The 26,457-nt window shown below is 47.1% G+C and overlaps 3 protein-coding genes across 4 annotated transcripts; 2 read left to right on the top strand and 1 right to left on the bottom strand.

The window, feature by feature from the left end:
* Positions 1-202: 202 nt before the first annotated feature.
* On the top strand, positions 203-5,898 carry prdx4 (peroxiredoxin 4). The gene is made up of 7 exons (XM_088920778.1): positions 203-505; positions 1,891-2,008; positions 2,354-2,470; positions 3,357-3,479; positions 4,325-4,455; positions 5,161-5,195; positions 5,744-5,898. Exons 1-7 carry the CDS (start codon positions 319-321, stop codon positions 5,792-5,794), a joined length of 762 nt encoding a protein of 253 aa, XP_088776904.1. The 5' UTR covers positions 203-318; the 3' UTR covers positions 5,795-5,898.
* A 524-nt stretch (positions 5,899-6,422) lies between these two features.
* Positions 6,423-18,343, bottom strand: acot9.1 (acyl-CoA thioesterase 9, tandem duplicate 1). 2 transcript variants are annotated; one of them, XM_088920774.1, is made up of 16 exons: positions 18,226-18,343; positions 17,686-17,780; positions 15,986-16,012; positions 15,244-15,289; positions 14,065-14,235; positions 13,027-13,064; positions 12,561-12,644; positions 11,994-12,097; positions 11,205-11,278; positions 10,781-10,848; positions 9,919-10,030; positions 9,419-9,509; positions 8,842-8,927; positions 8,175-8,262; positions 7,698-7,848; positions 6,423-7,479 (listed from the first exon to the last, which is right to left on the bottom strand). In XM_088920774.1, the coding sequence occupies exons 1-16, from the start codon at positions 18,246-18,248 to the stop codon at positions 7,412-7,414; spliced, it is 1,326 nt and encodes a 441-aa protein (XP_088776900.1). In that variant the 5' UTR covers positions 18,249-18,343; the 3' UTR covers positions 6,423-7,411. The 2 variants fall into 2 exon arrangements, with proteins under 2 accessions (XP_088776900.1, XP_088776901.1); XM_088920775.1 differs by lacking the exon at positions 15,986-16,012.
* Positions 18,344-21,003: 2,660 nt separating this feature from the next.
* Positions 21,004-24,734, top strand: LOC148830251 (diamine acetyltransferase 1-like). Its single transcript, XM_088920771.1, has 6 exons — positions 21,004-21,256; positions 21,824-21,875; positions 22,503-22,586; positions 23,734-23,835; positions 23,925-23,965; positions 24,203-24,734. The coding sequence occupies exons 1-6, from the start codon at positions 21,191-21,193 to the stop codon at positions 24,371-24,373; spliced, it is 516 nt and encodes a 171-aa protein (XP_088776897.1). The 5' UTR covers positions 21,004-21,190; the 3' UTR covers positions 24,374-24,734.
* Positions 24,735-26,457: the final 1,723 nt, after the last annotated feature.

The following is a 26,457-nucleotide window of genomic DNA, read 5'->3' as shown; positions in this document are numbered from 1 at the left end:
ATTTGGCGCAATTTGCGATTTTATTCCTTTAACCCCCCAAGGCGGGTGCACACAGTCCGATGCGCTTTTAACGCCCCCGACGATCGCGTCGCTTTAACTGTGCGATGCCTTCAGCTGGGTCATATAAAAATATGTTTTTATTTTGACAGCGGGGACAAGGCGTGCGCGCTTCATCTTTAAGGTTGCGCGTCCCCTCGCCCCCGGCGCCGTGCGCGCCCCCGCAGCGCCAGCTCGGCGCAGCTGTAGTCGCGTACTAATCGGGCTGTAGTTGCTGGTAGTTTTGCAGGAGTTGGGACGTGCCGAGTGCGGGGCAAGGAAATGGACGGAAGACATTACAGGAAGATTCCATCGGGCTTTTTCAGCCTTGTCTTTGCAGTTTCCTTTCTTCTGCAGCTCGTAGCTGGCGCGCAGGAGTGCTATAATTACGCTGGGGGGCATGTGTACCCCGGGGAGGCTTCCCGGGTGCCCGTGTCGGATCACTCCCTGCACCTCAGCAAGGCTAAGAGTGAGTTGATGCACTTTTCTCCCCTCTGTGTTTACTGGGGGCGCCCCTGTAAGCGCTTGGCGAGCGGAGAAGAGCATGCTCTCTGCATCGTTTTGTGATTTAAAACGCCCAACAGCTGTCGCTATGCAAACGCGGCGTAAAACAGGCCAGACACGGAGGTGTGCCTGCAGCAGCGGATGGCTTTTATACAGCCCGGTAGCAACGCGTTAAGCCCAAGTCGTGCATGGATTTCGTGTAACGGATTGTTTTAATTTACATTTTTGGTGCATTTTATTTTTTTATCTTGCTTATTCCATGCACCTGAACTGGGGTGTAATGTGTCGGATAGTACAAGCTCATTGCAGGTGCCGCGCTGTTCGGTGGGGGCTCTTGGGAAGTTTAGGGTCAGTGTTAAGGCCAGGTCGACCGCAAAAACTATTGAGGGAAGGGAAAACAAAACAGGAAAACGTCTCTCGCTTTTCATCAGTTTCCATATGTCGTCTCAACGATGCTTTGTGAACACAGAATTAGATCGGCACGGCTCGCTGCTCTAACGCGTTTTTGAAGGAAGCCGCCAAAACGCTAATGAACTTCACGGCAGACCTCGGTGCTGTTCAGCACCAGCACCTCCCGGGTTCGCCCGATAGAGTAACTCTGGGACACGTCACATTAACTCGGCCCGAAGCCATTTCCACAAAAAGAGCGACGATGCCAAAGGCCGGGGAATCGGTTTAAAGAGACAGTGCCCGTGCGAGGCCGAGGACAATACGATATTTGTCGGTTAATCCTTTTTGCATTCCCTCTCCTGGAAGGTTGTAGGGTCTGCTTATATTTGGCTGCAGTACTAGTTAGGGGCTGTATTTATAGATATAGATATCGTGGGAGCTGCGTGGAGTAAATGTGGAGATAGAGCTTTATCGTCACCCCGCCAGCTCTCTCCGCAAGTTTCACTTAGTGCGCAGATCCGGTTTGGAGAGTCTGCTGGTTTCGGCTGCACTTGGGGTCTTTCCACATCGCGACTGGAGACCTAGGTCCTGGGATGGTAAGGTGGTTTCCCAAGCCTGGTGCGATATCTTGTGGCTGATTTTATCGCGCTGGCAGGTACAGCCCTGGTTCACGATACTGACTGAAAGGAATCCGCTGTGCTGCCAGAAAATGTTAAACAGCAGGATGGATATTTCAGTAGCTGTATCCTTTTGGGCCACGGGTCTCTGCCAGAGGCTGGTCATCGCCGTCAGTCAGCGGCTGAAGCTCGTTCCGGCTCGGACCAGCTCATCCAGCAGCTGTTGGAGTTGGGTAACGGAGAGCCAGGCAGACCGGACCTGGGTGCAGGAGTGGTCTTGAAGAAGCAGTGGTCGGCCCTGTGTCCAGTCCTTATCTCTCTCTCTCTGTGTGTGTGTGTACAGTCTCCAAGCCAGCCCCACACTGGGAGGGCACAGCCGTCATCAAGGGCGAGTTCAAGGAGCTGAAGCTGTCCGACTACAGAGGAAAATACCTCGTCTTCTTCTTCTACCCCCTGGACTTGTGAGTGTCGGCCTGTATCTGCTCAAACAGATCTACTTCCTCGTCCTGCAAGAGGTTCCTCTGCAGTTTACAGGGGCACCACCGTGTGGGGAGTTTAGGTGCATTTTTAATTTGGATTTGTGTACGGTTAGGCCTTTTCTCTGGCTGTCGCATCTATTTCTTTCTTCTTTCTTCTGGAAAAGCTGTCAAGACAAAAAAAAAATTCCAGTAAACTGCTTCCCCCAGCCCCCCTAAACGCAGAATTGCCCACATCTTTGGGAGGTATTACACACTCGCCCCAGATTGCTGGTTCAGCTTGGGCGTGCTTGTGAGTAATGAGCTGTATTTCTCCTCCGTGTGCCGCAGCACCTTCGTCTGCCCGACGGAGATCATTGCGTTCAGCGACAGGATACAGGAGTTCCGCGACATCAACACAGAGGTGGTGGCCTGCTCTGTGGACTCGCAGTTCACACACCTGGCCTGGTGAGAGCCCTGCCCCCTCGATCCACTCTGCCCCCTCGCCCTGCTCTTCCCCGCCCTCACACTCTGCTGATTCCAGGCCGCACATACATTCCTCGTGACCGACGCTTGTGTGGCTTCTTGCCAGTTGAGGCCTTGGTTATGTATTTGCACTGCTTGCTTAATGACTTTTCAGATCCTGTCACCACACACACTCACACACATAGCCTGTTACACTTCGATACACCTTAACCTGAAATTTCTGACTTCTTAAGCATTTGGAAATCTCTTGATTTGAACGCTAAGACCAGGTAGAGTGGTATGAAGATGCTTGGGGCAGCAACGTATCCCTCCTGTATCCCCTGTCAAGAGTAGTGAGGGGAGAGGAAAGCTTGTGTTAAAATTAATACACCAGTGAAGACATTGTTTAGAATATTGTGTAGGATTAGGTCACCATGTCCTAGAAAAGAGATTGTTGCTCACGAATCGGCCCAGAGAGGAGCAACCACATACATTGTAGGGCTTAAGGGAATGTCCTGCACTGACAGGCGGATGGAACTGAGTCTTTTCAGTCTGCAACAGAGACACCTGCAAGATGAACCCGTACAGGTATTTAAAATCCAGGAGGGCGCTGACGAAGTCTAACCCAGCAGATTTCAGAATGGAAAGTGAAACGTGAGCCAGAGGGCACAAGTGAGAACTATATAGCCGTGCATTTAAAACGCAGAGCAGGAGTTGCTTTACCCAGAGGGTGGTGGGAGTGTGGAACAAGCTGCACAGGCTAACGGGTTCAACAACATGGCTGATTTCTTTCAAGAAATAGCTGGACAAGATCCGTGGATTAATTAGCTCCTGGGAAGTTCTGGGTTTTCTCCGGCACCTCACTGGACCGGCTCTGTTGTCTGTGCAGGATCAACACCCCCCGGAAACAGGGCGGACTGGGCCCGATGAAGATCCCGCTGCTGTCGGACCTCAACCACCAGATCGCCAAGGATTACGGCGTCTTCCTGGAGGACCAGGGCCACACGCTGAGGTGCGGTCTCCACGCCGTCACCGGGGCGCCCACGCCCGCTGGCGTCCGTTCCAGCGCCCGCGGACTGTCGGTGAACTGATTCGCGGCATTAATCCGCACGTCCTGGCGGTTTTCTGCTCTCAACCTCCTGCGTGTTCACCTTCTCTCTGTTGCATCTCCAGTGGAAAAATAAAATCCCAAACTTTTGAGTAGAAAAAAACTCAGTCAGTTCAGTCAAGCTGGAATGAAGAGCAGCAGGTGTGTGGGACTGCAGAACCAGGGTTCGGAAACCCGGCTGTGTGGCTCTTGTGCTGTAGTGTAACAGACATCATTCAAAATCACAGTCGGATAATCGGGACAGGAGCTTCCTTCACGGATAACTCTCCATTTGGAAACCTGGTCTATGCTGGGGGTTTTTAAAGCACAAAAACATATTTCTTTTGCATATTCGATTGTTTTTGGACAAAAGAGCTGACTTTTTATTCCTAGGGCAAAAACCATTCGTTCTGCAAAGGAACAAGTAAAGGTTTATTCCATCCTTATAAGAGAAGGAAAAAAAAAACGTTTCACCTGTGGAGCCTTCTTCAGGTTGATTAGGGTTGATGTGTTTCCTTTCTTCTCCTTTCAGCAGGGAATAAACCTTTACTTGTTCCTTTGCAGCCTACACATGCGGACGCAGCTCCCTACCTGAACCATTCATTCTGTTAAATTTTAACAACTGTAGTATAACAACATCTGGGCCCTCAGAAGAGAGTGAGTCCCCTGTCGTCCTTTGACTGGCGTATTTAATTCTCCGTTTTAAAAGCAATGCATGTTGGCTACCAGCCCCGACTGTGTGTCACCCCCTTCCTGCCCTCTTTCCTCAGAGGCCTGTTCATTATCGATGACAAAGGGATTCTGCGTCAGATCACGATGAACGACTTACCTGTGGGCCGCTCTGTCGATGAGACTCTGCGCTTGGTTCAGGCCTTCCAGTACACGGATAAGCACGGGGAAGGTAAGGGTCATTTCAAGGTAGATGAGGCAGGCTGGACTAAAGTGACTGCAATTACAGCGGTCCTGTCCACTAGAGGTCGCCAAAGGGTATCTAACTGATAAATGACACCCAGTGTAGCTATTGACTACATTATGATGAGTGTAAAAATGCAAAACTATTACCGATGCAAGACAGTGCTTGATATAAAGGGCATCCATGGTACCAGATGTAGTTGTTGTTTTTTTTTAGCATTCTTTTGTTTTAAGAGCTGAAAAAACAATTGCATTAAGTCTCATACACTTAATTTGATGTCCATCCTGGGGTTTTTGCATGTGCAGGTCCCTAAAACCACAAAGCCAAGAGCAGGGTCTCTTGCAGTATGTTTAAATTTAAACTGCAGTGCTGTTTTTTCTGCACTTGATGTAACCATTCAGCTGAAATGGGGGAAGTAAATGTGATTTCTGTTGCATTGAAGAACTGTTTTGATATCAAGGAGTAAGCTTTCTTTTTTAGCATAGTTAACATCTCGATGCATGGGTGTAGTGGCCGCCTCTGTGAGGCAACAGATCTGGGTTTATGCAACAAAACAACATGGGAAGATGTTGCTGTGTTAATGAAAGGTTAGAGTGCCTGGTATCTTCCTAATCTGTCTGACTGTTCGAGCCATGTGAGCCCGTGCTCTGAGCCTCTCATAATCTTAGTGACCCTTCAACGCTGTTGTTTCAGTGTGTCCAGCTGGCTGGAAGCCTGGCAGCGAAACAGTAAGTAAAGACATCATTTAACTTTCAGGCCTCGGTTTGCTAAGGCTGTGGGAGGTACTAGCAGTGTCTCAACCAGGGCAGCCTGTAGAGGCCCAATTGTTGAGGGGGAGGTGGGGGGGGGCAACTCTTTGATGAATTAGCCGGATTATTATAATGCACAAGGCTCCAGCTGTGATAGAGAACTGTAGGGGAGCAGGCAGGCTGGCAGGCATGCTGGAGGTACCCGACACGTGGTGGAAATCCTAAACCGTAAGGTGTCACTCGTCTCCTTTCCTGCTGTTTTGGTCCAATCAGATCAATCCAGAGGAGATTAGAAACACTTGGTGGCCAAAGCAAGAGCCGTGAGTAACGTCCCACTGAAACAGTCCACCTGCACGAAACCCGGTGCTCTTCCTCCAGCTGGCTGTGGTGTTTTACCCACTGGGGGGGAGTGGAATTTGACCTGCATTTGTGTTTTAGGCGTTTTTCCCATGTTCTTAAGATGCATGGGTGGAACTGAAGGTCAATCCTGACGCACTTCTCTCTCGCTCCCTCTCTCTCTCTAACAGATAATTCCAGATCCTTCAGGGAAACTGAAGTATTTCGATAAGCTGAACTAAACCAAGTCAACACCCCCCAGCTTGTCACCTCAGCCCACACTGGTATAGCATCCGCGAAGATCTGAATTCTTACGATTGACCAAATAAAACCCTGACTTTGTTAATCCTGTCTGCGTCTAGTATTTCATATTGTAGAAGAGCGCCGTTTTCCCACAGAAAAGGAAATGTTACTACATAAAGCTGAAATAATCATGGCCTTCAAACGGCAAAAAGACCTGGTTAATTACTGTCCAGAGGCAGATATGATGGTTGCCTTCCTCTGCATGAAACTAGCTCATTGGCAGATTTATTAGTTATAAATTGTTAATCTATCCTTCACGCCTGCTAGTAAGGATTAGGGTTAACCTGAAGTATTTTTTTTAATAGAAAGGTAGGTTAATAATTCACAACATCTAATATATTGGCAAATGAGCTTGTTTCAAATAAGAAAAATGGTTCTGCACAGTGTTCTTTTCACCTTTACATGAAGCAACACCTTTATATTTCATTATAAATAAGTTGTTTAAGTAAAAATAGGCATTTTGTAAAAAAATGATTCTTTGAGTTGTAAAATTGCTGCACAATAGTGCATAAAATTGATTTACCTGCGTTGACTTTCTGACTATGCACCATTAAAGCAAAATGTCCCTTTTTTTAATAAAAAGTTATTTATTTTTCATTGGGGATTACAAAGAACTGTAAAGCTCACACCTGATCCACTTACACAGAGAGGAAATCTGTCCATGTTTTACATGCAGACACCAAGGACGTCTTGCCTCTTGTTATACAGGTAAAGTAAATAGTTTTCAAATATACCAAATAGAATACAAGTCTAGTTTTGTCATCGCTAAAGAACAGGAAAAAGGAAAAACTTTTTTTAAAAAGCATACCATATGAGAGACGTGTGGTACATTCAGCAAAAATCTTAAAATTAAGCTCTTATATCAATCTCTTTATAAGGCTGAAACCCCTTTGCCTGCCACATGTTGACCAGTATAATTCAGAGCAGGTTTCCTACAGCGTAACGTGGGACGAACCTGAAGGAGTGTAACAATTCCCCTGTCTGAGGATATGAGATCCTGTCTTGGCCAGAACTTTATATATCAAAGTTTCTGGCATGAGTGATTATTGTATCTCATAATCTCAGATTAGAGGTGGTCATGTATTTCGTTGTATTTAATCTCGAGGCTACAGACTGATCGGGAAGCCATACCAATCCTCCAAGCTTCTGGAATATAGCACTTAGTCACTCTATGGGCAGTAGTGTCATCATGCATAAATAGGTGCTGATAGGCAAAGCTGAGAACAGAATAGCGCATGGACAGCACATGGGGCAGATCCTCCAAGCAGCACTCAGGTACTCCTGTGTCTTCTGTGAATTGCATTTTTCCCCAAGTCTTGTAGTATAAAGCCACGCGGTTGACCGGAGACGAAGGCAACGTTGTCCCGGACGAAGTTCCATTCTTTCCCTGGTGGAGATTCAGGGTGATGTCATGCTTCCCCACCCGGGGTACAATGTGTTTTAATGTTCCTTTGAATACCTTGATGTAACACTCGGAGTCACCCCCCATCTTGCAGCTCTTCAGTCTGGAAAGAGCTGGGAGCGTGGTGGGATCCTCTTGTCCGTCTGGCCTTCAGCTAGGCAACTGTAACTCCCTTCATGGTTACATCAAAGTGCCTCTTCCCATCCAAGTACAGCATGGACTCTGCCAGCAGCAAGCACATCAGAATTACTCACCCCTGCAGCTACACCAGCTTTCCTCAGCAGGCCCTGTGGACTTCATTCTGGAGCTCAGTTAGAATTACACTTAACAAGTCTGAGATTTTCTGTGACAGTATGTACTGTAAGTGTTCGTTAAAGTGGGTTCTGGGACAGGCTAGTGGAATTAAAACAAACACTGAAATGAACGAAGTGAACCCTGACCTCCGTAGGTCTTGGGGAAGACCTGTGGGACCTCCTCCTGCGAGCAGAACGTGAAGTGGAAGACATTGGTAGTGTTGTGCTGCCGGGTCAAAGGGTCAAACACTTCTGTGTGAACTCTGACCTGGATGTACTTTTCCTCTGTGTAGCATACCTGGCAAGAACACATCAAGAAAATACATCAGGCAGGTAGATGCAATGCATTGCACGTGCTCCAAAAACCTTTCATTGACAAACCACTGAGTAATTCCCTAAAAAACATTAGAAAAGAAAAATTATCTAGTCCTCTCAAATGAAGAACTGCAGCCAACAAGACAAGCTGTCAGTGCCCTGCATGTGCTATGAAAACATCCAGGTTGACACAATACGCATGCCTTTCTCTAAGAAACAGGTAGACTCTCTTAGTACAACATCCTGGTGGGGTTCACCTCGTACACCTGAGCTCACCTGGTGAGGTTCACCTCGTACACCTGAGCTCACCTGGGAGGATAGGAGCAGCAGGGAGCCGAGTTCCACAGGCTTCTGGAACAGGATATCATCCACGGCCACCAGGTGCGGCCGGGACCCCCTGCAGGGACACACCCAGAGGCAATCTCACACACAGGCACACCCACATTTCAGCAGAGCACACATACAGGCTGTCCCATTCATATCGGACACATTGATATTTAACAGGTCTAAGGAAGGTCAGAAACAGGAAAATACAGATTTTGCAGAGCAAACAAATTCGTGTTCTTCTACTTTTGATAAATGTGATAACACATTCTTGAATTGTTAAAGACAGATTGTGATCAACATCAACTGTAGTGCACATCATTTACCCATGTAATTTAAAAGAAGCAGATCTGTAGTGTATCCAGAGTGTAGTAAGGCAAAACATTTGCATCAACACAATTTAATAAAACTGTAGTTTCCATTAATAACCTTTGTTTTATTACACACATGAATGTGTCAGATATAAATGGGACATTCTGTATCAGGTATTTAACTCGTGTGTACCGAAAGTCCAAACAAATTCACTGTTTCTAACTTCATCACACACAGAAAACCAAACTATTAACGTTATAAATCACTTTTAAAAAACAAACACTGAAGCCGGCAGGCACCAGAACAGAAATCGGAGACATCGTGCACTCTGCACTCTCACCCGTAGGAGCAGGCGTTGGCCCAGCCGAGTTCATAGGCCTTTCTCATGAGGAAACCCCCGAATATCCTGTTGAAAATGTTGCGCTCCTTTGAAGAAGAAAAACAGACACCCATATCACTCAGCTTCAACTGCACATCACAGCCGTGAGAGCTCAGGTCTGGTGCAGGGATACAGTGGGATTTCCTCAACTCTTGGCCTCCTGCTTTCTAAAAGTCATCAAGTCAAGCTACAGTAGCGGGAAGCATAGTTTTCCTATGACTAACACTGCTTTGAATGGTCATCTGGAGTCAGGAACAGCAGACAGTTTTAACACCGGCTGTTTTTCTACCTCACTTTATACTACAGTGTAAAGTCGAGGCAAGAAAAACGTAAAATCTTGCAAAGGCCATGCAATACTCCCACATGCTCAATAAGTGAGCAAAGCACAGACCCAGAGGATGGAGCGCATTTCAAATGTTGCAAACGCAAACTCCATCTCGCTCCGAGTCAAGAAGACCCGTCCCGGGTCTGAACTGTGGACATTCTGCTCTTCAGACCCGAGAGGGATGCATCTGTTCCGGTTCCCGGCCCAGCGTACCTGCGGGTGGCAGATCTCCAGCCCCTTCAGCTTGGCATCCTCCATCCACACGGAGTTGGCAGGAAGAACGCGACCGCGGAAGCTGACCGTCCTGCAACCCAAGAGGGGGGCTTAACAGCGAGGCTGAATGAATAACACCCAGCGCTCCTGACCCAGGAGTCTGAACCCATGACTCGCCTACTGCTCTTCTGCTGTTTGCCTCGACCTACACACGGGTGCAGTCTTGCAAGGCTATTTAAACTAGCTCAGGCTTTTACAACACTGCACTACCGAAAGAAGCATGCCTCCTACAGAAGTGGGAGAGGCTCCCTGGAGCTCCAGGTCACAGACAGGGAGCGAGTTCGGCTCGGGGCCTTCGAGGAGGCGACATTAATAAGTGTAAGTTCACGCTCGTGTGAGAAGGCTCAAGGAGGATGGAAGAAAGGAGATCGTAAGGGCTCGCCATGCAGCGGGACAGCAGGGTCCTCTCTCAGGTGAGAGCAGAGCGCCGTCAGACTGACTTGGGGTCCAGGGTGTTCAGGAACATGCTGTGCACGACCTTCCGCTCCTCGGCCGTCGGAGCCACCTTCAGCAGCGAGGCTGTGCTCAGCTCCACCCTCCTCGTCTTATTAACTGCGGGGAAGCGTGAGAAAAATACACATATGGCCTCTTAAAGATAAGAGGATAAGATCACTTCATTAGCCATATACAATTTCTTGTATTAGTAATTTTCACACACCCCAGCTTGCTCTCCATGAGACACACAGACAGGGAGAGAGAAGCTGGGGGTCAGAGCGCAGGGTCAGCCATTTACACGGCGCCCCTGGAGCAGTTGGGGTTCAGGGCCTTGCTCAGGGGCCCAACAGAGTAGGATCCCTCTGCCGGCCGCAGGATTTGAACTGGCAACCTGAGCCACAGAGCCACCACACCGCCCCAGTAGTAATCAATGTTTTATACATTCATTTTACATTTTCATTTTCGGGTGGACAGATAATATAATACGGCAGCACAGTGGCACAGCAGTTAGCACTGGGGCCCTGGGTTCGAGTCTGGACCTGGGACGCTACCTGTGCGGGCGCTAACCGGCCCCAGTGTGAGTGTGTGCGTTTTTGTCCGCGTCTGTGTGTGCCCTGTGATGGACTGCCATCGTGTCCAGGGTGTTCCCTGCCCCGTGCCCGTTGCTTGACGGACCAGGCTCCGGCTCCCCGAGACCCTGAACTGGATGAAGCAGTTAGAAAAGGGATGACTGGGCAACACGATGCACTGCCATACGTGAGGGACAGTGTCCTGAAATACAGCTCCTCCTAAATAGAGGTGAGCAGGCATGGCGGCGAGTCGGACAGTGGGGAAGAGAATGCGGAGAGGCACGCGTGGGTTCCTTACTCTCTCCTTGCTGGAAGAGCTTCTCCTCCTCTGGGCCGTCGGGCTGCAGCGGGTTGACAAACGCAGCCCTAACAAACGAACGCCGACAGTTAATACAGAGGACTGTCCGCGTCACGTCCCGGACACAGCTCTGTGGAGCTCGTGGCGACGGCGGACTGTCAGACACGTGGGCGGCGCACCACTCTCGTGGGGCGAGAATCTGGCCGCTGACACGAAACGGGCAGCTGCTGCAGTCACAGGGCTCCCGAGAAAGCTGAGGAAGCCCGTTCAGGATGTGCAAAGCTCTGAGGCTTTATAAAGGCAATCTTTATACGAACAAAGGGATTGTGCATCTGTAATACGAGCAGGGGAATCAAGAAGTTCATCTTTTCTTCCCGCTTCGACACGCAGTCAGACGGCCGTTCTGCACCCAAGATTAACTCACCTCTTGTTCTCTGGGTCCCGGGCAACCATGACAAAAGTCGCATCCAAAACTGGACTGTAGGCACCATCATGGTACTGAGGAAAGAGTCCACATGACCCACATGACAAATCTTTCAGCTATGTTTTAGTTTCAGCAAAGTGAAACTGGGCTCATTTTGCTTAAGCGTGATGAAGTGAAAATATTTATTTTGCCTTTCCATTGTCTCCCAGTAAGTTTACAGCCTAACATTGTATAGCTCATTTCAGAAAACAGTTTTTACTCCAGAAAAAAAAAACATTCTGAAAATAAACCCAGTATGTCATCAATGGTAAGTGGTAACATTGGAGGACCTACAGTATACACTGCAACGAAACATTCTTACACATTCTGCGCTGTTCAGATCAGTGTTTTTCCTTCTTAATCCAGAAACACAATGAGATTATTATTGTTGCTGCTCATAGTATGCAGATGCTGTAACTCTTGACTGTGTGTAAGATGCTCAAAGCTTTCTCACAGCACTGCATGAATGATGCAGTTGACAATTTTTACTTCACAATTCACCTAAAGAGCAAGCCCAATTAGTGTGTCACACTCAGAGGAAGAGATTTATAATACTACTAATTGCTGAACATGGCCTTTTAGCAATTATTTTAACAGATTAAAATTTAGTACTGTGTACATACAGTATGTACAATATATACAATTATTATTAAAACGCACATTATGTTTCTACTTTTCAAACTAAACTGCATGCACACAAGTGTAATGAGAAAGACAGCAGACTCTGGAAGACTGCAATTCCTCCCCTACCTGAGACATGTGCATCTTGGCCTCTATTGAGGTCTTGCCCACCCAGGTCACATGGCCTGTAAACTTAATGTCGCAGTCTGGGTAGATGATGTTTTTCCTCATATCTGCAAAACCATAGTACTCTGCTTTAAAGGAGCATGGTCTGTCACTGAAATGTCAGACGAACTGAAAAAAAGTAAGTTCTGGAGTACTTCCATCTTGAAGCCTTTCACTGGACAAGATTTGGAACACATACAGTACACCAACCTTTGAAAGAACAGACCAAAAACCCAGCACCAGTGCTCCAGAGCTGCAACTGTGCTTCACCAACGTGAAATGAGTACGAGCAAGTGAACCAGCTGCTGCTCGCTCCGTTTTAGTTCAGCCCTGTCACTGCTGAAACCGCAGAACAACAAGATGTGCTTTATAGAGAAAGACCTCTGTCTCTAGTTTCCCCAGACACACTTTCTAACACATGCAACTTGAGGTGCAATTACAAAGGACTGTATAGGATGAGCTGATGCCTGAACATTCGCCACTACAGCACAGTAACAAAGGCTGGACAAGCTCTAGTACAGAAACACCTACCGATTTTGTCCACCAGCGCAGTGACTATGGACAGCGGAGATCTCTGAGGTGTATCCCTTTTAGTGTGGGAGTAGCAGATAAGAACTAGGAGGAACAAAGACACTTACAGTAACACACATTTTACTTAATTGAATATTTGAAAAAAATCAAAACAGTTTAAGTGAATAGGCAATGAATTTGCAGACTATTACTGGGTGAACTATAGAATTAAGTACATTATCCATGTAGTGTAACAGTTCTGGAGATCACTTTAATTGTAGCGTTTAGTTTATTTCTGTCATTACAAAAATTCAACCCCAAAATGCCCTTTTGCCATAGGAAACATTGGCAATGGAGTTATTCTATAGTAAATAATATTTTTTTGTGAAAGTAGAAAAAATTACTTCTAGATAATTGACTTATTCAATTCATAGTTACAGCTGATAATAAGTCAAAAATAAAACCTGCAAACACACAAAATACATACCTGCTAAACTGTCGAGATCTTCAAGGATTCGTCCGAACCTGTTGAAACATTTAATTAATATCAAACTGCTCTATCCCCAGACTTGAACTCTCACAAGACTTGCGAAGCCAGAGTTCAAACAGCACAGCTGTGGCAAACTGAACCCCCTTCTCTCCAGAACTCTCCCTCTCTCCTCACTCTGCACAAGCTGGGCCTGAAACTGCCTCCGGCCCCAGAACCACGGACCGGGAAGCAGAGTCTCGATACGCACAAGGCTAGTCTGACCGACAGCAGAGTTACCAGCTTGTAGCTCAGCAAGGCAGAGCCTGGTCAGCACTGGGGTGTGAGACCTCCAGGGAAAACCATTTCTGATCCAGTGCGCCTGAACGGTGACCGGTAACACTGTGCTGGAGGAGGTGTCATCCTGTCATGAGATCCTGGCTATTTGATCACTACAGAGTAGGAGTGTTAATCCTGTTGTCTGGCCTCAGCTTCTCACTTCAATGCCTGATCTGCAGTGCAGTGGGGCTGCTGTCCGTCACACAGGAGAGGGCTGTGCTTAGGGGCCCGAGGTTGGTAAAGCACTGAAGTAAGTGCAATAATTATTCCTCACTCTTGTATGTGTAAACAGCACGAGCCTTCCAAAGCAGGGAGTATTGTGGGAGGCATGCGAGTATGAGATCGGAGCCAAGAGACCTCAGATCTGCTTGCTCCAGATTTTGGGCAGGGGTTTGCTGACCTGGTCCCATGTGACCACCCCCCTGCTGGTTCAGAACCCAGCCGAGCTCTTCACTCGATCGATCTGGTGAGCTGCTCGACCGGACCATTGACAAGCTTGGTTCCTCTACTCGAAAGCTGGGAGATCAATTCACTTCTGAAACGCGACAGCTCAAAGGCCACCTCCAGCGTGATCACGTGCAAGAACCACTTCACACGAATCCTACCAGGGCTCGTTTCTGAAAGAGGACACTCCGCTAGAACACAAACCAGCGTCTGCTGGAACACAAACCAGTACACGTGTGGGCCCCCAGGTGAGGCCCCGGCTGGCCAGTCACTTACCTAACGCTGTTGTGGACGTTGAGGTATTTCTCACGCAGCTCCGGCTGGCTGCCCAGGGGCAGGTGGACCTCGATGTAACTGTCCTTCATCTTGCGAGCGGGCAGGTCCTCCTGGCACGTGGCCAGCTGGGAGGTCAGCGAGGCGCGTTCCCGCAGGGCCTGCTGGTGGTCGCTGCACAGAGACGCACATCAGGAGAGACCGAGTGCAGCAGCACCAGGAAGAAGGAAGGGTTAGTTCCACACGCGACAGCACCAAGAAGAAACACGTTCCAGCTGTAGAGCCTTCTCCCAGTGTGAGGGAGAGCGAGTAGGGTGGCAGGGATTTAAGTCAAAGGAGAGGACAGAGCAGGTGAGAGGTGTCCAAACGAAGGGCGATCTGCGGAAAGAGGTGTGAAAGTTGTGATTTCAGGCTTTCACACCTGTGTGCACATTCTCACCGGCTCTGTCCTCCGTTCTCCTGTGCCTGACATCCCTGCTCACTCCCCTCTCTCTCCCTCAGACCTGAAGCATGGCCTGTGTTTCTCTTTTCTGCTTTTCAGTGCGGAATTAACCTTTACTTGTTCCTTTGCAGCCAGGCTGCCACGGTTCCCTGCTCAAACCTAAAGCAATACCAGCTGAGTGTAATTAGTACCTAGACAAGCGACCAAGTCTTTCAGGTCTTGGAGTCTTCATAGGTAAAACACTAGAAGGCAGCATCTAATGACACACACAAGTGTTACATGTTCTAGTAAAACATTTTTTAAATAATTTGTTCAAGGAGAAATTTAAGAAGTATTTCCAAAAAACATGAAAAACATCTAACTTCTATATTTTAAAATGCTCCAGCACCAAAGTTGACTAGAGACACTACACACTGGAGCTATATCTAGCAAATCAAAGTTTCCCAGCAGGTTTTACTGAAACAACAAACACTGAGAAATCGCCCTTGACAGCCACCTGCCTGCCCTAAACTGCAGAAAAGAGTTTTTATTTCTGAAGGCACCCACATCCGACCTTAATCTAGAGACTGACAGAAAAGTGTATTAAACAAGAATGAAAAAGTGCCTCAGGGAGGTCAAAATTAATCACATACAGTAAATGGCACACTTACACCCAAAGCTTAGCCAAACTTTTTATTCAAACAAGTCGGAACAAAACATATCATTAAAAATGACACACCATGAAGAATTAAATACTATACCTCCAGTTAGTTGAAGCTCCCACTATCTGCCTCAGTCTATTCCTAACTGATAAAAAAAAAAGAATTCATTTACATGAACTGTTGCAAATCCACATTCCATAGTACATTCCACATCATTTTCCTCCTTAAATAATTTAACATAAGGGGGTAAAGATGAAACAAAAACAATTACTTTATTTTTCAACTTAAATGAACACAATCATGCGTAGCAGCAGAGAGATTATGTATTTCACTACGTGAATTTATAGGCGTAGAACACCAACAAAAACTAAAACAACATGGAAATGCAAAAGGCAACAGTTAATGGTATATACACACACCTTATACTTATAAATATAAGCGCATACATATATAATCATGCAAAGCAAAGCAACAAGCACTCTCCATCCTGATCCCTCTTGTAATGCTATTTACCCACCTCTCAGTAGAAAGAACTTGCTTTCACTGAGAATTTAAAAGACTTGTGCTGCTGGCTGTAAGGAAACTTACAAGGAAATGACATATCCCGTGCAATTATTCACATCTTCAATTTCTCACATTTTCTAAAATCCATCTATTGCCTCAAAGGCAAAACAACACCTGACAGAAATGTTAAGTTCCAATCTGCAAAGAACTTCCTTGTAAATTCCTTTCCAGTTCAGGGTGGGTTAGGTAGAATAAGTGCCCAGCTCGTGGCCTACAGTACGTGCAGGTGTTAGATTGTGTTACACATGCTGGTTTGCTATTGTTTTTACCAACACACCATCGTTCACAAGCAAGTGCGAATGTCCTGCAGAAACACAAAAACAAGGCTAAGTCATGGAATGAGGACCAAACTTGAAAACAATGCAAGATGGAACAATGCAGTTTGCAGACAGTAAAAAGTGGAGATTAAAACTGTCTGGGAAGCATCTGGTCCCAGGTGTTGTATGCGTTCAGGGTTATTCATCTTCTGCACTCTTGTAAATCTAGCACTCTCCACACTGGCTGACTCCTCTGGAGACAAATTTCTGGCAAATCTGTAGCCCCACAAACATTCAATAAACATTCAATAAAACTCCTTAATTACTGAATACTCAAGTCTTCAAAATGTCAATTTTTCTTAACTTGACAACTGACTTTAATACGGTCCAATGCTTTGTAAAACACCCTTAACCCTGCAGAATAACTAAGAGGAAAACTAAACCAGACATTTAATTTAACAACATTCTATGCAACTCCACAAGTTTTCCATCGAATCAGAACCACACATAACACTGCAGTACAGTACTGAAACCCTATCTTATTTTGGTACCTGAATCCCTTATAAGAAATATTGATAGCACACAGCCAGTCTTAAAAACATTTTTTTTCTTCCCAAAAACACTGTATGGCCTTGGAAAATCTGTATGAGAATGTCCTTTCATTAATATAACACATTTAGGATGTTAACCCCAGAGTCCTATCTTGAGTTCTAAAACGGCCTACCTAAAATTCAGCTTCCTAAATTTCCTAAATCAACTGGTGAAGCGGTTTCTCACTCCTCCCCTAGATGTGCTGTGCTTTTGGGGCTGCTGGTGCAGAATGATCACTGTGTGTCTCCCAGGTGGGGCTGCTGGTGCAGAATGATCACTGTGTGTCTCCCAGGTGGGGCTGCTGGTGCAGAATGATCACTGTGTGTCTCCCAGGTGGGGCTGCTGGTGCAGAATGATCACTGTGTGTCTCCCAGGTGGGGCTGCTGGTACAGAACTGCTGCTGTGTGTCTCCCAGGTGGGGCTGCTGGTGCAGAATGATCACTGTGTGTCTCCCAGGTGGGGCTGCTGGTACAGAACTGCTGCTGTGTGTCTCCCAGGTGGGGCTGCTGGTGCAGAATGATCACTGTGTGTCTCCCAGGTGGGGCTGCTGGTACAGAACCGCTGCTGTGTGTCTCCCAGGTGGGGCTGCTGGTGCAGAATGATCACTGTGCGTCTCCCAGGTGGGGCTGCTGGTGCAGAATGGCCACTGTGCATCTCAAAGGTGGGGCTGCTGGTGCAGAATGGCCACTGTGTGTCTCCCAGGTGGGGCTGCTGGTACAGAACTGCTGCTGTATGTCTCCCAGGTGGGGCTGCTGGTGCAGAATGGCCACTGTGCGTCTCCCAGGTGGGGCTGCTGGTGCAGAATGGCCACTGTGTGTCTCCCAGGTGGGGCTGCTGGTACAGAACTGCTGCTGTGTGTCTCCCAGGTGGGGCTGCTGGTGCAGAATGGCCACTGTGCGTCTCCCAGGTGGGGCTGCTGGTGCAGAATGGCCACTGTGCGTCTCCCAGGTGGTGGCTACACTTTAGTGGGAAAGGAAGTGGATCCTCTGCTGTATGTAAGTATTGTATTGTAAGCCGTTTTGGGGTTCTTTGGCATGAGAGCTAATGCACAAAATGCCTATGACCATATTGCTCTGTGACAGAAACCGGAGGTGGATATGGGGACAAGCAAACGCTGTGTTTAGCTGACCTTCCGCCATGTCAGGAGACCGTCCCTGGGACCCCGCAGAGCCGGAGGACAGAGCCCGGGCTGCCACAGCGGAGACAGCGTTCAGCAACCGCAGCCTGAAGAACAAGCACATCGCGTTTCCTGACATTTCCTGAACAGCATGTCACACCAAACACACCAGAGAGGAGATAAATACCGCTCTGTGCGAATACACAGGGCCTTTCCTTAATGACTGTTTTTAAATTCTGCACTTCATTGCACTTTTACAAATTCTGAGACAACATGCCGACGAGACTGCTCGTTTCTGAGACCACGCCTATCAATGTAATCACTGTTGGACTATTTCACCCCAAACACCTGGAGATTAGAATCTGATTACCCTCCCGTTATTAGAAATAATCTGTATTTAAAGGGCGGTTGATAAAAATGTTATTTACCGTAATGGTTTATAAACAATGATAAAATCGAGTTTGGTTCACAGTGCAGAAGCTTCACAAACTTGAGAAAAAGAGATAAGGGTGATTCGTTTAAACATGCTCTATGTAATATGAACAGACTTACCTTAGGGACAAGTAAGGTAACATTTCTGTGAAGCAGTAAGAATATAATCTATGAAACACGCCAACGCGCACAGCACAGATGGCTTAAAATGACAGGACTAATAGTTCCGGGTGGACGTGACGTTTCCTATTACGTCATGGTTGCGATAAACCCGCCCTATAAAGTTAAGACAAGCGCTGCTTCTGAAGCGTCAAACTGAAACTGAGTTCTTAGTTGCAAAAAGCTTGGAAAACCCCCCTGACAGATATTGCCTTATAAACAAGGTTCCGGAAATACCATTTAAAGGTTTTAGGTATTATCCCGTTCAGCTAACGCTCTCCAGGTTCAGATATAAAAAAGATGATTCATGCGTGTTCTGTAAGACTGGAAAACAAACGCTTGACACGTTTATCGGTTACCCGTACGTACAAAGTTGTTTTGGACAGACTTACAAAACTTTGTCTTTCGGCTTTTAAATGTGAATTTTAAATGTAAGGAGGTTGGCATTATGTTATGTTTTGCCAGATGTAATATGATTGAAGAACATTTATGATTAATGTGTTAGTACTACCGGGTAGACATCACGTTCACAAAACAAAATGGTCTCATGCGGCACCCTGCTTTAATGCTTATAAGATGGACATGCAATATGACTTTAATGAGCAGCGTTGTTCTTCATTGTATCCTGCAACGCACAGGGGGTCCGTGCAAGGCAGCTCCAGTGGGTGGATATACAGCACGTTCACGGATGCTATCAGCGAAGCCGGGCTCCGGACACGGCTGCACACCTCAGACCCCGGACCTCGGACCCCGGACCGCGTCCGAGTGCACCTGCGCGCGCGCGCTGCCTCGCGGTGACCGGGCCGAGAAGAGCACGGGCACGTGCACGAGCCCTTCTGCGACAGACCGGGGGGAGACGTGGACGAATGTGAGCGAGCAAAAAAATAAATAAATAAGTAAAAAGAAAACTTCTCGACAGCGCGAACTGCACTACAAACGGCAACAGAAAGGACGAGGAAAGAGGTGATGAAGCAGCCCGTACAAACGAGTATTGGGGCAGGATCGAGATCTGCGCCTGGGATGACCGCCGACGGTGCCTCTTGTACGCGAATGCACCGCCTCCAACAGTGTTCTGCTTTGTCGAATTAAAAAAGGTGAAGACACATTTTTGAGCGGAGTTTTTCCTGACGTGTAAAGGTGTTCGTTCACTTTGACCTTTCAACCTTTGATTAAAAATAAGCATTTATTTTTACATCATTTTTAAATAAAATATTTCTCCTATTTCCGTGGGTATACAGTACATCACTTGTGAGGCATGCATTGTGAATTATTTTCTAACCGCACTTTTTTTCGGGTGAAATGAGGCGTTATCTTGCAAAACAGAGGTTCAAGTTAAAGGGGGGGTAATTGTGCTTCTGTTGTACGTCATGGCTCAAACTCCTTGCGGACTCCTACGGCGATTTCCGTGTGCACTTTGATGTCTTATAGTACGTCTCTAGATCCATTTGTTGACCCTGTTATTCTGCATTCTTTCTCGAAATGAACTCATTGCTCTTTTCATTGTGTTTCAAGAAGATCACGGGGCATTTGAGCTGCGGCGCCAGTGGCAGATGTGGAGCTCTCGCCTGACGGGGGACGAGCCGGACTCGTCGGCCTGATCTGTCAGGTGGCTCCAAGCGGCTCCAAGCTGCTGTCCTTCTGTGCGCAACGAAGGAAACATCGGAAATGTTTTCTTGATTGATGTTTTTACACCGTCGTCCCCCCCGTTTTCTGCAAAACTCCGAATGGCAAATTAAAAAAAAAAAGTTTATTCCCGCAGGGCGGTAAAACGTTTGCCCTTCTGCGGAGTTGCCCAGCTCTCCGAAGGGTAAGTGACGAGCCATAGCATTCTCGGCTGAATGTAGGGGGAGCAAACACCCCTCGAAACAGGTGCCATTTAAAGAGGAGAAGGAGGGGGGGGGGAAAGGGGATTTAAAAAAGTACAAATTCCATTCTCGTCAGATCGTTGGGGGGGGGGGGGGGGGTGTGGGTGTTAAATGTTTGACAGAGAGCCGCGGCGCTGTGATTTTCCGAGCCCGCCCTGCTGGCTGACACACCGGGGGTGGGGTCACAGGTGTGCAGTCAAGGTCCTTAATGAGGCCCGCGGGGACGGGTCATCCCGAGTCCCGTGACTGGTCAGAACTCTCCCGATTGTTCTAGAACCAGCGGCCCCACCGCTGTCCCCCGACTTCAGCATCGGCGCTGGCGACTTGTTGTCCGACGTCCTGATGAGACAAAGGGACAAAACGACTCTTCCATCAGGCGTTAAGATTCTCAGCACTTGTAAAAACAAACAGCAACTCGAACACAGACACGCCAAGTTAACCCATAAGTACACGGACGTGATATTTTTAAAAATAATTTTTGCGACGCTACAGGCAACGTGCACTACAGTTGTACAGTACAGTTTCTGTTGTTGTTGTTTTTTCCCTAATTGGGGCACCAGGCTGCAGAAGCCAACAGCCCAGAAGAAAGGTAAATTTCCACTGTGCTAACACAGCATTCGCTAGGCCACATGTAACAGTTTGAGTTAAATATTGTTAAAAAGCCTCCGTGTGCACCTTAAAAGGGGGGAAAAAAAAACTTTCGGGCTCTGAAGAGGTGCCGCGGACAAACAACAAAGCGCTAGCCCCGCGGTAAACAACAAGACATGGTGACGTAGCGGCCTCGATAGAGATGGTGATTGGGCCTCAGACAAAGAGCAGGCGCCAAGCACCCGCCCCCTCCCCCACGGGGCCTATAAATACAGGCTCCCGGGTCGGAAGCGCTTAGTCGAGCGCCGTTCCGAGCCGCTGCTGTTGGATGTAATCGGTTCGCACTGGGGTCTGGGTCCCAGACTGTCAGCGGAGGGGGGTAACACTCCTGCGAACCGAATGAAGAAACATCTCCTGCTTCTCTTCACATTCAGAGGACTCGTGAGAAAAGGGAAAAAGAGCAAAAGAAGAAAATGGCCAAGTTCATATTGCGGAAAGCCGAGCCCAAGGACGTGTCTGACATACTGCGACTCATAAAGGTAAGTTCCGGTTTGGCTTGTGACGCGTTTTTGGTTTTTATTTTTGTTTGTTTTGGGGTTGTTTTTTTTCCAGACCTCTCCTTGGAGCACCTGAAAACGTTTCCGTTATTTATTTATTTATTTTTTCAGGTCGCGTTTCTTTACGTTTTCTTTCTCGGTGCCGTTACGCAGGTGATAAACAAGACTGTTTTTTTTTTTTTCCCTCCAGACGCACCGTTTCCTCTTTATCGGTACAGGGGACCTGCAGCCACGTAAGGAGACGGGGGGGGTTGGGGGGAGAGAGAGAGAGAGAGAGAGAGGGGTAGCGGGATGGTGGATGTTTTCACATTTTAAAAAAAATCCTAAAATCGGGTTGGCGGCGAGTAAAAAAAAAAAAAAATGCCTGGGAGTTGAGTTGCCGGTTTGCGCAGGGACTAGTCCCGGGTATACATCCCCTTGACCACCCACACCTCTCCCAAATATCGCTTCCCCAGGCTGGGTCTTGCTCCCTCAGACCGGCAGGTGCGTGTGTCCCACAGCCGGGTGACCCGGGGCTTAACGGGGCTGTTCTGTGGTCTTGTTTTCCAGGAGCTCGCGAAATACGAGGAGATGGAGGATCAGGTCATATTGACCGAGAAAGGTACAGTTTTCCCCAGCGGCCGCTCCGCCCGAGCCGGTCGCCGAGAGGGGCTCCCGCCCGGCCCGCGTCTCCTAAACCAGGGCTGGGATGGTCTCTGATCAGACTCTCGGCCTGCATTGCTGCCTTACCATGAGCTGGCCATGCAGAGAGAACGGGCAGCACTCCCAGGCCCCTCTCAAGTCACATGAGCCTCACTGAATTTCTTTCCCATAACGTAATAAACGTCCCCGTCCATCCCACGCAAATATCCATATAGGCTTGCTGCGTGTTGCTGAATGCGGCTTTAAGTGCTGCTGCTGCTGCTCAGTCAATCCTTGCTTTGTAGACGGCCGTACAGGGGTGTCCTTATAAAAGCCCTTTAAATCTGTTTTGCTAAGAATTGTTTACCTGTCACGGAGGAAGAGGGTGGTGCTTCGTAATGAGGCGGATTGTAAACATTCAGGTTTTTACTCCCAGCGTTGTTATTTTTGACCCGAAGCGTTCCCGAGAGCCGTTGCTTGGCAATCAAGGTAGTGGCCCAGCTTCTTCAGCCTGATCTCCCCAGCTGGCTTGAGGAGTCTCGAACACCAGCCTGTCTCCTACTCCACCAGTCTTTTTTCTTCTCCATCCTCCCTGTGTGTTCCGCAGAGCTGCTGGAAGACGGCTTTGGAGATCACCCTTTCTACCACTGCGTGGTTGCAGAAGTGCCTGAGGACCGGCGGACAGCTGAGGGTACTTTTTTAGGGAGTATTGCAATTACAGAGCTCCGCTTTCATTTCAAGTAATGCATGATCACGTTTCCTTGAGTGTGGGTTAAGATGCGATGTGCACTCCTCTTTCAGGTGTGGTCATGCATTATTTGTGCAGTGTGGCTAGGATATCAGTCTGGCTCATATCTTTAGATAGAACTAAATTATGCAGTGTGTTCTGTAGCTTTTCTTATTGTTGCAGTTGCACATAGCATTTTGTGGGATGTGCAAAAAATGGAATGTTAAACTTGCTGCTGGTACATTTAAGATTCAGATGAATGTCCAGTGTTTTGAAGCAGAAGGGTGACTTTTTTTTTTAATTGACCAGATTGCAGAATGTTGACCCTGGCTACTGAGTTTGTAACCCTGTTGAAGTGTATTCTCTCTAATTTATCCCCAATCTTCAGGTTACAGTCTCTTGCTTCGACATGTACACAGCCCTTGGCGTGTACATGGGTGGGCGGGGAGGTAACTGAAAGATCAGTTACACAGTAACATACATGATCGTAACACGCCAGGTAAGGCCCACAGGACTAGCGCCATGCCCCAAACTGCACACGGTAGCTCAGAACATGCCGGCAGCCCTCTCTATTAAGAGGGTGCATGACAGGTCCTGGAGAAGGTTGTGTGCTTTTTTTTTTTAGAGATGCACACAGGCAAATTCTGTGGCTGTAGAGTTCTTCCAAATTCAAATGTTGGCTGTGATGACCCACACTCTTCACTGTGGAGACTTCAGTTGCAATTTAAGCATTGTTCCACCTCCAATGCAGGTCAAAAAGTTATTCAGTGCGTGTATTTGTAATCCACTGGTGTCTTCGATTGGCTGCACAAGGATGTTTCTCAGTCTTGACTGTATTCACAGTTCACCTTTTTATATCTAGAGTTTAAGACTTATTCTGAACTGCCGTGTAGATCCGATAGCGATCTTGTTGGTTTTTGCTTCAGGGGACAAATAAGTCAAGCAGTCCAAGTCGGTGTGACTTGAACATGCTGTTTAATTGACAAGTACTGTCCCCCAACACACAATCATGCATGGAACATGTCCTCTTTCCTCAAATTTGTGGTTGCCCTCTATTAAATGTTAATTTAGCCTGGAGAACCTTCTCTAATTGTCATGACCTGTTTTCCAGGTTATAATGTTGTAGGATTTGCCATGTACTACTTCACCTACGACCCCTGGATTGGAAAACTGCTGTACCTGGAAGACTTCTATGTCATGAAAGAATACAGAGGTAACTTTAAAACTGACATTTGCTGCTTTAGCTTTTCACGTGGGACCTGTGACTTCATAGATTGTATTCAACTTGTTTTTCTTTTCCAGGAGATGGTATTGGGTCTGAAATCCTGAGGTATCTCAGCCAGGTAAGGCTGGCTGACTTATGGATGGTGGGGGTGATATTTTTGGGTTCTGTGGTTTACATTGTGGAATGAAGTACTGGGGAACAAGGGAGTGGCCTGTAGTGTTAACAGTGACGTTTCTGGAGCTCCTTAGTCTTGGCTCAGTGGTAGCACATTGGGATTGTGGACTGTTCCCAAGGGAGGTCAGCCTTGGCTCTGCATGGGGGTGTCATTGTGTTTTTACCTTTGTCGTTCTGCCAGACCGCGGTGAAGTCGCGCTGCAGCAGCATGCATTTCATCGTGGCCGAGTGGAACAAGCCGACCATCGAGTTCTACAAGCGGCGCGGCGCCTCGGACCTGTCTCTGCAGGAGGGCTGGCGGCTCTTCCGGATCGACAAGGAGTACCTGCTGAAGATGTGTGCCGAGGAGTGAGGGCCGGATCCGTGGCTGGGAAAACCAGGAGCCCCTCCATCCGGAAAGGGGAGCTTTTTAAAGCTATACAAACATATTAAGAAATTTCGCATGCATGTTGACCTGTATCCTGTCTTCTGCTTTTTGACATTTTTACTATTTTTATACTAGTAGTACAAGTATGCCTGTTATTTGCTTAGCTTACAAAAGAACTGGATAAGACCGTACTAACTCAGCATTGTAATGCTGGTTTATGCTTGTGGAGACTGTTCAGTTTAAAACTAGAATTTGTCACAGCTTCTGTTAGTGTTCTGTGTTCTTGTAGATCAGTAGTGCATTTTGTTGACTTATGCTCTTAAGTAAAATGAAGTGTTGGCATGTCTTTGTTTAGTCTTCATTTTTAAGTGACCCCATCTCATGTCGATTTTATATTTTCAAGCTTTGAAAGTGCTCACAGCATTAAGGGTTCACAGCAGTTATCCATGGGATTCTAGAAGTAGGGAATGGGTAAGAAACTAAAACTATTCATTAGGCAAGCTACCATTAGGAGGCCCACATTCTTGTAACTGAGAATCATATTCTCTTCCACAGCCATAAACAAGTGAAACTGAACATGCTGACCTCATTTTGCCAATTTTAATGGCCTCTAAAATATGTTGGAAAGGGCTCTGCAGCTACATGGGTGTAAAACAGTATGTGTAGTAACTTGCGCTTGAACTCTTGCATTTAGAATGTTTTTTTATTAACCCTTTTTTGACATCCTACTGTGCATTTACATATAAGATCTGGTTAAAATCTCTTTATACACTTAATGGATGTTGCTTGAACAAGTCATGACTGGCAGCTTTAACTATAGTAATTTTCTATTTAAAAAAACAAAACAAAGGAAGTCTGTGGGATACAAATATGGCTGTCCAGCCTTTTAAAGAGCTGTAGTGAAGTGGGGCTGTGCGGCGCTGGAGTGAGAACTGGGGTAGGTTTTCATTCTTGCTTGCTCAAGCAAAAGCAGGCCTTTGTCCGTTAGACCACATCAACGGCGTTGCTCTTCTCCCAAGTTATCCCCCCCCAAAAAATTATTAGGAACTGAAAAGGGTCAAATTAAACAGGTTTGTTGACTTTTAATGAGGTTTTTCAGGTGTAAAAACCAGTAGGGGGTTGGGGGGGGGGGCACAGCACTGGGGAACCCTGCAGTGAAGATACTAGGCAAACGTGCACAAAGACTGACCTTCCACGTTTAGTGTTGAGGCCTGCACTCCAGCAACAAGGGAAATGGAGAGAACTGCAAAGAATTGCAACTTGCTTTCAAGGTTAGCTTGTAAAAAAAAAAAAAGTTGTTCTTGGGCCAGAGTAATTTTTTTCTTTTAATCTTTAACAAGCTACAGTGTGTGCTTTTCCCATCTTTACACTGAGGTCATGTTCTTCGGTTATTAAATTACTCATGAGGAGACCAGGTAATTTTCCGTGAACTCTCTGCGCTTACAGTACTGCTCACACTTGAGCAAAAACACATTGTAAGGAATCGCAGCTGCCATTGTACTGTGGGCTAACTTGACCCTGGCTCACAGCTTATCTGCATGACTGTTTTTTGGTGGAGAGATGATGTACACATCAAGACATCAGAATAGCCCAGCCATCCTCTAATTACAGACAGAACTACAGAAGGGTTGTGGTTCATAACGTGAACCAGGGGGCATCATTCAATATCCTCCTGCGCAACATAGAGACATGGTCATGTCACTGGTCTGCTGTGGACAGGATTCCCGAAGCCATGAATCATTGGTTCAGAATTGGTTGGAATTACTTTGACCAGGGCTCTCCTGGTTCCTACCAAAAACGGTGCAAACAACTGTAACACCCTGGGTACTGATATCAGTGAAGCACGACTCTCCTTCAAAAGCTGCTGAAGGACTGTACCTGCACATGTTTGCAGAGCCTGTTCTTCCTAACGATCAGGCTCTTGGAATAAGATCCTGCTCCTGGAAAAGCTGAGAAGCTCCATAGAAAGAGGCTAATTTCTAATGCACACTTGTTAGCATTAAATTTTATTCAATCGGAGCTGGCAAAGTGCCTTTACAGTAAAAACAAATGTCTTTAATGTACAAAGA

This window comes from Atractosteus spatula, chromosome 7 (assembly GCF_055471065.1).
Source record: "Atractosteus spatula isolate fAtrSpa1 chromosome 7, fAtrSpa1.hap1, whole genome shotgun sequence".
Classification (NCBI taxonomy): Eukaryota; Metazoa; Chordata; class Actinopteri; order Semionotiformes; family Lepisosteidae; genus Atractosteus; species Atractosteus spatula.
Note: the sequence above shows the minus strand (reverse complement) of the source record. Positions and strands in the feature narration are given on the sequence as shown.

What these genes read in the sequence shown, in the direction of transcription:
- prdx4 (XM_088920778.1), top strand. Translation starts at nt 319, where the DNA reads ATGGACGGAAGACATTACAGGAAGATTCCATCGGGCTTTTTCAGCCTT. An exon ending in CACGGATAAGCACGGGGAAG is followed by an intron (nt 4,456 to 5,160) that starts GTAAGGGTCATT and finishes CTGTTGTTTCAG; the next exon opens with TGTGTCCAGCTGGCTGGAAG. An exon ending in GGAAGCCTGGCAGCGAAACA is followed by an intron (nt 5,196 to 5,743) that starts GTAAGTAAAGAC and finishes TCTCTCTAACAG; the next exon opens with ATAATTCCAGATCCTTCAGG.
- acot9.1 (XM_088920774.1), bottom strand. Translation starts at nt 18,248, where the DNA reads ATGTTACCTTACTTGTCCCTAAG. An exon ending in GCACTTGCTTGTGAACGATG is followed by an intron (nt 15,290 to 15,985) that starts GTGTGTTGGTAA and finishes TTTTTTTATCAG; the next exon opens with TTAGGAATAGACTGAGGCAG. An exon ending in CTTCCCCAAGACCTACGGAG is followed by an intron (nt 7,480 to 7,697) that starts GTCAGGGTTCAC and finishes TGCTGCTGGCAG; the next exon opens with AGTCCATGCTGTACTTGGAT.
- LOC148830251 (XM_088920771.1), top strand. Translation starts at nt 21,191, where the DNA reads ATGGCCAAGTTCATATTGCGGAAAGCCGAGCCCAAGGACGTGTCTGAC. An exon ending in ACATACTGCGACTCATAAAG is followed by an intron (nt 21,257 to 21,823) that starts GTAAGTTCCGGT and finishes CTTGTTTTCCAG; the next exon opens with GAGCTCGCGAAATACGAGGA. An exon ending in GGACCGGCGGACAGCTGAGG is followed by an intron (nt 22,587 to 23,733) that starts GTACTTTTTTAG and finishes CCTGTTTTCCAG; the next exon opens with GTTATAATGTTGTAGGATTT.